We start from the raw sequence: 13,332 nt of genomic DNA on the forward strand, positions 1-13,332 counted from the left end.
TAACACAGGTAGGTATTACATACTTAACAAGAGACTTCAAACACTTTTGTTATTTACCATATTGTAAGTTAATTAATAAATATTTTTTCATTTTTATTTTTTTATTTTCTTTTCACCATCATGACCTGACCGGAACTCGAACCCGGGACCTTTATGTCAGAAGCAAGAATACAAGCGCCATACAGGTCATTCAAAATCCGGCTAATTATTTCGTCTCACAAAACCTACATTCCTTTCGTATTTAGAACATCAGGCTTAATCCCTAGGCCTTCTATGAGGCCGAGCGAAAAATGAATCGAAAAACTAACAATGAGACGGGTTTTCAAGCAATTTTTATCAACCATACAAAGAATTTTCAGTGAATACAGCTCATTTTTCTATGGATATGTTTTTTTAATATTTTTACTACTACATTCCTTTCGTATTTAGAACATCAGGCTTAATCCCTAGGCCTTCTATGAGGCCGAGCGAAAAATGAATCGAAAAACTAACAATGAGACGGGTTTTCAAGCAATTTTTATCAACCATACAAAGAATTTTCAGTGAATACAGCTCATTTTTCTATGGATATGTTTTTTTAATATTTTTTTCGAGGCCAGGCCTGAGTAAGTTGGCATTTTCAATGTGAAATTTTTGTTACTTATTCGTAAAACGTGGACTGTAGAATCTACAAAAAAATCCAAAGAACACACTTGGGTTACAAACTTGGGTTACTTTTTTTAGTCGATGTACTAGCAACCTGTCACTATTTGAATCTCAATTCTATCATTAAGCCAAATAGCTGAACGCGGCCAAACAATCTCTTCAAGTCTGTTGGCTCTGTCTACCCCACGAGGGATGAAGACGTGACTGTATATTTGTTTATAGATATTATTAGCTTGCTAAATATTTTCGAAATCAGTTGTCTAGTGTATTCAACACTTTACTGAATTCCGTTCCACTCAAATTCGGGCGATTCTTAACATTGTCGAAGTACTAAAGTTTGCCCTTTGTCCCTTTTTATTGAGATTCCTCGAATTCACGAAACGCTATACCTATTACATTCCTGTTTTTATTATTTACAGATTTCGTGAGTTATTTTGATTAGCAAAACTTAAGTGGGTTTTTTATTATTATAAATCGAATCGTTGAATACTGTTTTTAAATTGATAGAAAATAACTCAATTTTATTTATCAAAAGATCCTTCCGTGCTTCCATGAAATCTTGCTTGTCTTACAGTGCAGATTGTAAAAGTTGATGCAAGGAAACGCTTATCAATGGGCTAGCAACCTGCCTCTATTTGAATATCAATTCTATCATTAAGCTAAACATTAAATTAACATGTATACTGAAATATAGTATAGTATAATATTATATCTCGTATGTATAATATATATATATAAATATAGTATACCTACATACAAGTATACTGAAAAAAAATATTGTTCGACAGTATGTTTTCATTATAATAAAACCGTACCTAATTAATTAAATCACTTGGCCATTCACAAATTGCCAAAAAAATTACCTCATTCAAATGGTTCAGTTTATGTTTATTTTGTCGACCTAATTGGAATTCACAAAATTAAACACAGAATTTATTCCTTTTCCATTAAATTTGGCCTTTATAAGGTCCTTACGAAAATGGCTGCCATTCCTTTGCTCTGTTTATCATTTGTTTATTTATTTAAACTTTAATATACAACATACAAATGTATAAGTTGAAGAAAATGCTGCAGTGCAGTTTGTTACCGCTTCTTCTGCACTGACGCCTTGGAAGCGGCAGTAAACTTAGTTTTAAATAATTTATTTGACGTTAACCAATGTTGTGAAACCAAAATATTTGACAATTATTAAGCGTTATGAAGTATCCTATAATAATGATAAAAATTAAGAATTTGAATTATATCACAATTGGCGGCCTTAATGCTAGAAGCATTAGGTATCTACTTGTCAACCTAACTAAATATAAATGCAAAATATTATAATTAAAATAAACATACATAAAAACGAAAATAAATAAACAATAATTATACATAAATAAATAGGTGCTGTGATTAACGAAATTGTGAAGGCTTATAGTAAATACCCTCGCGACTCAAAATAAACCTGTATATCTGCGATTTTAAACTAGGACGATTTGTTCATATGGCATGCCCGTTTTTTAACTATAACCACTCTAAAATTGTCTGATTGACTAACCTATAAAATGAGGACATTTATTCGTGGCAGGGAAGAAAGAAAGAAATAAAATATTACCAGTAAAATGGTATAATAAGTGCAATGCAATGAAGGGACCGTCAAAGAAAATTACTTTAAATATGCCTATGAGAATAATACATACATTCATATGGTCACGTCTATATCCCTTGCGGGATAGACAGAGCCAACAGTCTTTAAAAGACTTAATGGCCACATTCAGCTATTTGGCTTAATGATAGAATTGAGATTCGAATAGTGACAGGTTGCTAGCGCATCGCCTAAAAAAGAATCCCAAATTTGTAAGCCTACCCCTTAGTCGCCTTTTACGACATCCATGGGAAAGAGATGGAGTGGTCCAATTCTTTTTTGTATTGGTGCCGGGAACCACACGGCATGAGAATAGTATAATAGGAAATGAAAGAAATAAAAACTCTTCTTAACCATCAGCAGCATGGCGGCCGCCATAATGCTCTAACACTAGCGCTGTCTCGCTTCACGTCATAATAAAAAGCGAAACAGCGATATTGTTTCGCGCGATAAAAACTGCCATGGGAACGAAATGAAGTGGTCTTTTCTAAAGTCCCGGAAACCACACGACATTGGTACGAGAACGAACCTTAAATTTGGTATAACAATTATCATTATGATTCTGAATCGACTAGTTCGTCTTTAAGAAAATATCGGTAATGTGAAAAAAATGAATGAGGAATGTTGTGATGTGATAGAAGATGTAGTTACAGGAATAGAAAAGGGTATGTTAAGATGGTTCGGTCATGTGGAGATGATGAATGAAAGCAGGTTGACTAAGCAGATATACAAGGAGAGTGTGGAGGGAAAGGTTGGAGTGGGAAGACCTAGACGAACGTATCTTGATCAAATTAAGTACGTCCTGGTAAAGGGTCAGGTCAAAAGTACCCGAAACCGCCGAGCTTGCATGAAGAGAGTTATGAATGTGGATGAAGCGAAGGAAGTATGCAGAGATCGTGGCAAGTGGAAAGAGGTAGTCTCTGCCTACTTCCGGGAAAGAGATTTTATGTATGTATGTGATATAAAAAATTACTTTATTTTCACCTCGTGCTATTTTCAAATCACCTTAAACCCCATTCACACTATATCTCAATAACGGTCTCCGACACATTGAAATTCTACAAGTGTCCACAGTCTTTATTGGCTGGTGCAAAGTGTAAGTTTATCAAAGACTAGCTAAAGAATTTCTACATATAACTCATTATGATAATACAATTTCCAAGTTACATAACTCCAAATTTTAATCAAAAACGTCTATATCCCTTGTGGCTTAGACTGAGCCAACAGTCTTAAAAAGACCGATAGTTCGGCTTAATGATACAATTGAAATTAAAATAGTTACAGGTTACCAGCCTATCTCTTAGTACTTATATATTTCAGTATGGATTCGCTATTTTTTTCAGACAGATATAAATTAGTTTGGACACTAACCTCTAGGACAGAGCAGCTGTTATAATTTCGCACTCAGAATACAATTTCCACCGGCAGAAATTCGGTTAGCATCTAAATTAATTTACATCTATCTGACTTTACTTTTGAATATAAAACAAAGACTAATTAAACCAAACCCTATTCCCTCTTAAAGCATTCTAATACTTTATCTATCACTACCACTTTGTCAATGTCAGGCCTTAGATAATTCAGTAGAAGTAGGCAATTAGGGCAAGTAATAACATTCAAAGATACTTAACATTCTGAGCGCGTTTCGTTTCCCTTATTGACCACAGAGCAATGAAAAGAAGGCCCCAGGGTGTTAGTTGCTCTGTGTTATTGAATTACTAAGGAGGAAAAGAAAGATGCCTATTCATCACAAATGCATAATTAGACATGCCTTCATAAAACATTTTCGTCACATAAGTAAAAGTAAGGGACGTAGGTATAGTTAAGCTGTTTACACGTATAATTTACTAAAGATGGAAATAATACCTTTAATTTATCGCAACGACGAATTTAAGTTTATATTAAGTTAACGCCATCTAGCGAAAAAGCGAAAAAATTAGGACCAACAAAAAAACAACGAATTCAACGCCACCTAAGAAAGAATACAATTTTTTTGCAAATATTACAGGATCTAAAGTTTTTACCGAGATTAAAGGTACCGTATGACCTTCTCCGGATTCTTAATTATACATACCTACGTGATATTTTAAGAAGAATTCAGTAGAAAGCCCGTGAAGAGGTAACAAATAAATAAACTCAATTTCGCATTTTTAATATAAAAAGTTAGCATGAGTAAGTATATATTGTGCTAGTAGTACTTCAGTAAATGAGATTCTTTTTCCATAATCATTTAAGTGCGTTTGTCCAAAATCGGCCTAGTAGTAAGCATAAGAGGCCTTAGGTGGTGCACGTAAGCTCAAATAATGCCGTTTCACACTTGCCTTGAAAATCCCCAAGTTGTAAACTATAAGTATAAGATGTATCCTTCCTTGTTCCAGATGTTGGACCCGGCCCTCAACCTAACCCTGAACGCATCAGCACAATGGATCATCGAAAATGCCAGAAAAGTCCGTGACCCCGACCTTTACGAGAAGTTCTCACAGAACAGAAAGGTCGATGACACCACACAGGCCATACTCCTGACTTTCTATGTTCTGCTCATCGTCATCGGCTTGTGTGGGAATGTCTTAGTTGTTATTTCTGTAAGTATACGTATGTAGTGTTCTTGCCTCCGAGTTCGATCCACGTTAGGTCATGATGATTTTTTTATTCATTGGATGTTGTCTACTTCTTCTTGACGTTATTTATCCATCCTCATACATACATCCTCATTTCTCATTAGAGATGTCGTCACAAGTGGCGACATCTCTACGCCACAATTCACAACAGCCAATCACGTGACGCTATCGCAGCCAATAACAGTAAAGAGTCTAAATCGCGCAAGCAAAGGTTCCACAGATATATGGCATAATACCTAGCCTGGCGGAAGATCTTCCCTTTAGTAGCGGTCGAGACTGAATCATCGCTCTCGCTACAGTCTAGAAAATAGAATCTGGGTGCTGTTAAGAATTCTAATAATACAAGTCTTGAACTTACTTTGGGCTTGCTTAACATTAATATTTATGAACACGCTACTGCTCCAAGAGATTGGCAAAGTTTACTAGTTGCTACGATCGTTTTTATTACTTGGGCTTCTTCCAAATTCAGTCTATAACTAAACTGAGATATTAACTATCCAAAACAATACTAATAGCGGCGACTAAGGGAACAGCGCAGCTTTTATCATAATCCAATGATTGACCTAATCCAGGGTCGTCTTAACAAAGCCCAGTTCCAAGCCAGAAAGTATATAACCGGGCCTATGGTCAGCAGGAACATATACAAAACAAACGTAAATTGTCTATATAAATAAACACTACAAAATAACCCGGCTCCAAGGCATTTTAATGTCAGTCCTTTGTATGCTGTGGAATGTTCTACAGAAACTCCTTTTACGCTACAATAATGGCTCTCATTACAGCGTTGAATACAAGTTTCGCTTGATTGTAAGGACAGATTATTCTGTGCTATACAAAAAGAATAAATCCTACGCATATACGGTACAAATTACACGGGTTGAGCTTCCCAATGGAAATTCGAGACTAATAAGATAAAGGAATGGGATCAACGGAACTAAGGTTTGTCAAGGCATTATGTCAAATGATTAATTAAAATGGGATCCTTCTTTTAGGCGATGGGCTAGCAACCTGTCACTATTTGAATCTTAATTTTATCATTAAGCCAAACAGCTGAACGTGGCCTATCAGTATTTTCAAGACTATTGGCTCTGTCTACCCCGAAAGGGAAATAGACGTGATTATGTGTATGTATGATTACTAAATGATGGGATTAGGATTTAACGATAATAGCAGAATGCTAGCCCATCGCTTAAAAGAAAAATTGAAATATATAAACCTCTTCCTTGACGCTTAGAATCTGTGTGGGAAGAGACGCTTCTATGTATTTAGGAGAATAAAATACAATTTAGCAGATTTCTACACAGTCGTAAAGCTAAATTAATAAAACGTTAGTCAACAATCACAACCATCAGTTGCGACCTTTTATTCATCAGTCCATAAGGCCCGGGCACACCAAACGCAGTTTAAAGTCCTTGCCGTGTTGTAATAAAAGAAATACTTCGAACTCGTCACACTGGGGTTCCAAGTTCAAATTCTTTTCGGCCGCTTCCAAAATGTACTAGCACTTCGGCCCTCGTATAGTAAGGCACGCGCGACGCCGTTTTACTCGCGCTGCCCCGTTTCATGTCAATATAATAACACACGCAGACTGACCTGCTTTTGGTGTGCTTGGGCCTTTACCAATTTTCATAGTTCTAAAACTATTCCTAAATCTTTGGTTGTAGGTAACAAAAATTTTCTTTCGTGTAGTTCCTGGCACTGCCGTGTGGTTCCCGGCACTGCCGTGTGGTTCCCGGCACCAATAGACGTGACCATATGTATGTATGTAAAAAATTTTCTTTTGCAGGTAGTTAGAAAACCGGCTATGCGGACAGCGAGAAACATGTTCATAGTCAACCTAGCTGTTTCCGACACCCTGGTGTGCGTGGTCGGGACCCCTTTGACTGTATTGGAGCTGTTGACGAAGCACTGGCCGCTGCCCGACTGGCCCAGCCTTTGTAAGGCGTGTGGAGCCATCCAGGCGACTTCCATTTTTGTTTCAACTATAACGATCACAGCTATTGCTTTGGATAGGTACCAGGTGAGGTATTTGTTTATTTATACTACACCAGCTTTAACCCGCAACTTCGCCCGCGAGAAATTAGTGCCATCTACAAATGAATACTTACTTATGTATGATTTTTTTTTATAGTGTATTCACCTTTTTACCTTAACCATCCTTTAACTTGATATGTTTCTTTGAGTTACCTGGTTGTCTGGAAGAAATCCCTCATAGGGATAAGTCCGACCTTGTGCATTATTACTTTTAATGTCTTTTTATGTACTTCTTAATTTTTTTTTATGCACAATAAAGTATTTACAAACGAACATACAAATGAATTCAAGATTTTCGAAAATTACACGAGAACTGGATGTATATCCATACATACATACATACATATAGTCAGGTCTATATCCCTTACGGGGTAGACAGAGCCAATAGTCCCGAAAAGACTGAATGGCCACGTTCAGCTGCTCGGCTTAATGATGGAATTGAGATCCAAATAGTGACAGGTTGCTAGCCCATCGCCTAAAAAAAGGATCGCAATTTTATAAGCCTATCCCTTAGTCGCCTTTTACGACATCCATGGCAAAGAGATGGAGTGGTCCTATTCTTTTTTTGTATTGGTGCCGGGAACCACACGGCACGGGAATCGCTTCGAGTGAAAACTTGACTCACCCAATCCATGATCAAGGGCTTACCCCAGGCTCCTCTTCTGAATGGTGAGGATGCAATCGGGACTAAAGCCAGGAGGTAGAAGTCTATTTGGATCCGTTTAAAGAACTTCTCAATAAAGTGGTATTATATTAAATGAATAGCTGTGTCCGCGACTTTGTCCATGTGGAGTAGTTATTTTGGACATCATTGAAGCCCTCAAGGATGAATAATTTTCCCCTTTTTTTTTTTTACCATTACTTACTACTTCGCTCCTTACAGTTGCAGCGTGATGTTATATAGCCTAAAAGCTTCCACGATAAATGGTCTATTCATCACAAAAAGAATTTTTCAATTCGAACCAGTAGTTCCTGAGATTAGTGCGTTCAAACAAACAAATTAGTATACATATGATTCGGTATATAATGAGATGGACCATTTTGGAGATGGAACTTTGTTATATTCATCCTGTTCTTAGTATATTTCCTTGCTGTCGCTTTTGAACGTGGCCATTCAGACTTTTCAAGACTGTTGGCTCTGTTGATTTCGACGGCCTCTGTGGCGCAGCGGTAGTGCGCTTGTCTGTGACACCGGAGGTCCCGGGTTCGAATCCCGGCCAGGGCGTGATGAAAAAAGAACTTTTTCTGATTGGCGTCTGGGTCTTGGATGTTTATCTATATAAGTATTTATTATAAAATATAGTATCGTTGAGTTAGTATCTCGTAACACAAGTCTCGAACTTACTTCGAGGCTAACTCAATCAGTGTAATTTGTCCCGTATATATTTATTTATTTACTTTATATGTGTGTATGTATTGCTTTTGGAAAAAAACAACGAACAACGAAACTACACGGTCCTATGAATAATTCCGTGGTTATGCTGATTTGGACAGGTTTTACGATCGACTGCCTGCCGCCGCCTGACACTAACCATATCTGATATGTACACTACTTGATTGCAATCTATCGAAAGAGTATATCGTACATTTGTATATAACGGCGGCGTGTCGAAGAAAGAGTATATCATACATTTGTATATAACGGCGGCGTGTCGAAGAAAGAGTATATCGTACATTTGTATATAACGGCGGCGTGTCGAAGAAAGAGTATATCGTACATTTGTATATAACGGCGGCGTGTCGAAGAAAGAGTATATCGTTCATTTGTATATAACGGCGGCGTGTCGAAGAAAGAGTATATCGTTCATTTGTATATAACGGCGGCGTGTCGAAGAAAGAGTATATCGTACATTTGTATATAACGGCGTGTCGAATTTAGCAATTCCGTGTGGTTACCAGCATTTTAGAATTGAACCACTCCATATCTTTCCCGTGGATATCGTAAATATAGACTTATGAATTTGAGATTCCTTGTAGGTGATGGGCGAGCAACCTGTCAATATTTGAATCTCAATTCCAACATGAAGCCATACAGTTGAACGTGGCCTTTCAATCTTTTCGAGACTGTTGGCTCTGTCTTCTCCGCAAGGGATATAGACGTGACCATATGTATGTATGTATTGTTATAATACCCGTAATTGTGCCGTGTTGTGACTGGCACTTTAAAATAGAACATTAAAAAAAAATCATTTTTTTTTTGTATTAGTTTCTAAGTTGGACCAAGCCTGAGACATAAGAGAAAATCGCATTCAAATCAGAACAGTAGTTTTCGATAACAACAAATAAAGTCAACAACAATAAATAACAAACATATAAATTCAGACAGAAATCCTTAAAAATACAAAATTTTGGCTTCCGCTAGTCTTGTATAGAAATATATTTTTTTTTGCCAATATCATTAAATTACAGACATTAATCATCAGTTATATGTATAAAAACGGATGTGTGGTATACGACCAGCCCCCCAAATTTGTATAGTATTGAAAAGACTAAAAAGCCATACTGAGCTAAAAAAATCAAATAGTGACAGGTGGCTATCTTACGAGATGAATCATAAGTTTATTAGCCTTTCCCTTAGTCGCCTTTTACGACGCCATTGGAAAGATATGGAATGGTGCTATTCTAAAGTGTCGGAAACCACACGGCAAATTGTCATTGTTAGTTGCAAAATAAATCTATTCGTGGATTTTAAATCCTTCTATTTTTTTTTCACAAAAATGGCGGGAAAACAAGAATAGCTACCACATTACTCCCACACTCAATCAGGTTAAAAACGTGGGCTGATGCCTTTCATTTCTCACGAATAAAAAATATTAAAAATATCTCAAGTTTTAATGATATAATTACGCATTATTGGGACGGACCAAGATTTTTTTATAGGTTGCTGAAGATGAATTTAACGCCATCTACAAAAAGAAAAAAAAAGCAACAAAATCAGCATACATACATATGGTCACGTCTATATCCCTTGTGGGATAGACAGAGCCAAGTCTTAAAAAGCCTGATACGCTACGTTCAGCTATTTGACTTAATGATAAAATTAAGATACAAATAGGTAGAGGTTGCTAGCCCATCGCCTAAAAAAGAATCCCAAGTTTGTAAGCTTATCCCTTAGTCGCCATTTACGGCTTGGGAAAGAGATGGAGTGATCCTATTCTTTTTTCTATTGGTGCCGGTAACCACACGACACTGTATAATATAATAAGTAGTATCTTCGAGTTAGTATCTCGTAACAAAAGTATCGAACTTACTTCGAGGCTCACTCAATCTGTGTAATCTGTCCCGTATATATTTAGGTATTATTTATTTATTTATAAACGCGAATGAACTCAATACCACAAAATCGAGTAAAAACAACACTAGTGTAGGAATCAAAGCGGGCGTACACGATAAATTAGAATCCCAAATAGTTTCCTGGATCTGGCTAACTAGACATCTAAACATAGGTATATGTTTACGCGCAAAGTCGATATCTACAAATAGACTAGTTGTATCTGCTCTGACGTGGCTCTAAAGACTTTATATTCATATAGATACTTTTGTTTAATTCATAATTTAATGCACATTTAAGCAACTTTTTTTTATGTACGCCATAGCAACGGTTGCCATACATAAAGAACACGTACATAAAGGAGGTTGCCTGCATATATATATATATATATATATATATATATATATATATATATATATATATATATATACTTACTTACTTTACTAATAATATTATATATATATATATATATATATATATATATATATATATAATATTATTAGTAAAGAATAATATTATTGGTGAAGAATAATATATATATAAATATTATTTATTTATATATATATTATTCTTTACCAAAGTGAAGATATAAACAGCTGAATGGCCTATCAGTATTATCAAGACTGTTGGCCCTGTCTACCCCGCAAAGGATATAGACGTGATTATATGTATGTATGTAGGTATGTAAATATTTTGTGGCGACTTCACAAACGTCACTCACCATCAAAACCAATCACATTGAAAATACGATGCGCTCAACCTAAACCAGTGAAGAGTCTACTAAAGAGTTTACTGTAATTATTTTTTGAGTTATTACCTCCTCCTACCCCTGGATCATAGTAACTAGTCATTCCCCGCGAAATTTGATCTCTCTTTCATTATTACATAATTATGATTTTTTTCAAAACTACCTACTTGATCGATTTTATTGATAATTTTATTCACAGATCCTAGATACATTTTAAAAATTTCCTCAAAATCATACCAACTGTTCGAAAGTTATGGCTAAACAGACATACATACAAAAAAAACCATTAAGCCCCATTAATTAAGTTGACTTGTAGACAATAAGACAATAACCGGACCCCGGGTCCCCTCAGGGTCCCCAACACCACAAAGGTTAATGGTTATTTTCGGTAATATTTAACTGTAAAGTTTTCTTTTGAAGTACGGAACCTTTATATTAGATAAGGTAAAAGTTTACTTAGCGAATTCGCCGTTTGATCGCGTCAAGATAATGGAAATACATTTGGTTTCAGACAGTTTGTGGTCTTTGTCTCAATCGCTATTTCGACCTAATTTTATAAATTGGGTATATAGATCTACTGGCTATGGCTTCTCTGATTGAATCACATTGTATCACGAAATACTTGCATGATAATTTGTGCCTACGTAACTTTTTCATACATACAATCATTTATATATCTTAAAGGAAGAGTTTCGGCTGTCGAATCGGTAAAGTGTCCGGTTAAAATGCGTTATGCGTCGAAAGGCACAGGTTCAAATCCCACAGCAGCTATGTACCTATGACTATTTTGGTATGGTACATTAGTTTAAATACTAACCGATGCTCTTACGTTGCCATGCATTGCCGTGTGGTTCCCGGCACCAATAAAAAAAGAATAGGACCACTACATCTCGTTCCCATGGATGTTGTAAAAGGCAATTAAGGGATAGGCTTATAAACTTGGGATTCCTTTTTAGGCGATGGGCTGGCAACCTGTCACTATTCGAATCACAATTCTATCATTAAGCCAAATAGCTGAACGTGGACATTCAGTCTTTTCAAGACTGTTGGCTCTGTCTACCCCGCAAGGGATATAGACGTGACCATATGTATATATGTATGCTCTTACGTTGAAGGAAAATATCGTCGGAAAACTGCACATTCAGGCAATTGGATTCAGGTAATCATGATCAATCCAATACGGGTAAGGTTCCCCTGTAAATGGTTGAGGAGTTGAGGAGGAAACCTGAGTCACTCAATCAAGGATCCATGGTTACAGGCATACCCCTGGCACCTTTTAGAGTGGTGAGGATGCAACCGTGATAAAGCCACAAGGAGAACCGTTCAAAGACTAATATAACGATACAAATCTATTAAATAAGCCGAGTCGCGTGCGGTAGTTAGTCTCATTAATCCTATAGTATGCTAATGGAATATTTCTCATTAATGTTCAAAGTGGTCCTCATCAATTTTCAAAGGGAATGTGTTTGGACTTCTGCCCTTGACCGTATCCATGATACTACTCATATATCAGACATTTAGTAAAAGGTACGCTGCAATCTGTGGTAGAGGTCAAAAGCACAGATTAGATTGGATTATTTACTATAATATATATACCATACGGGGTAATTGGTTCCCTCTTATGGTATAAAATAAATAAAAAATTGGTACTCGTCTCTTAGGCGACGGACTTGCAACCTGTCACTATTTGAATCTCAATTCCATCATAGAGCCATCAGCTAAACGTGGCCTAACAGTATTTTCAAGATTGTTGGCTCTGTCTACCCCGCAAGGGATATAGACGTAAATATATGTATGTATGGAATCAACAGCACTTGAAAAATTATAATATATTAAAACTTCTTGCTTTTTATTTATATAATTGAACTTAATGCCAAGAAGAGATTCACCTTCCATATATTAACTTTAAACTGCTTAGTAGAAGCACACCATAATCAAAACACCCAAGCCAATCAAAAATATCAAGTTTTTATCGTGACAAATGAATTTTACGTACTCAGAAGCACTTCACATTTGAGAGGCTATATAAAAAGTCAATATTTGCAACAAATAAATAAAATGTTTTCTATTTTAAAACCTCTGTTATCGTTTTTATTAAGTGGCGTTATCAGCTCTGTAGTGTCTGGTATTCAGTTCATTACGCTGCTTTGATAAATAATGAAGTTCGAATAATCGATATATCTTTCTAACATATCGATATCACAACCATATTTGTTGATAGATTTTAAAATAATGTCTTTGAAAGACTATAATATTATTAAAAACTCATGAATAAATAATAACGATATTTATATTATTATTTAAAACTTCTGACAGAAATAGCCGTCGGTAATTTCAAAAGGTCGATTTATGAACGTTGATAGGACAATTAGGTATGTCTTGTCTTTCCTCC

At 36.0% G+C, this 13,332-nt stretch overlaps 1 protein-coding gene across 2 annotated transcripts in view; it reads left to right on the top strand.

The window, feature by feature from the left end:
* The window catches only part of LOC106130787 (neuropeptide F receptor), a 48,940-nt gene that overhangs the window by 31,334 nt on the left and 4,274 nt on the right, over positions 1–13,332 (top strand). For both annotated transcript variants that reach the window (XM_013329715.2, XM_013329716.2), the window contains exons 2-3: positions 4,648–4,851; positions 6,674–6,907. In XM_013329715.2, coding sequence (XP_013185169.1) covers positions 4,648–4,851; positions 6,674–6,907 — 438 coding nt within the window. The remainder of the gene's footprint in view (positions 1–4,647; positions 4,852–6,673; positions 6,908–13,332) is intronic.

Source organism: Amyelois transitella, chromosome 23 (genome assembly GCF_032362555.1).
Source record: "Amyelois transitella isolate CPQ chromosome 23, ilAmyTran1.1, whole genome shotgun sequence".
Classification (NCBI taxonomy): domain Eukaryota; kingdom Metazoa; phylum Arthropoda; class Insecta; order Lepidoptera; family Pyralidae; genus Amyelois; species Amyelois transitella.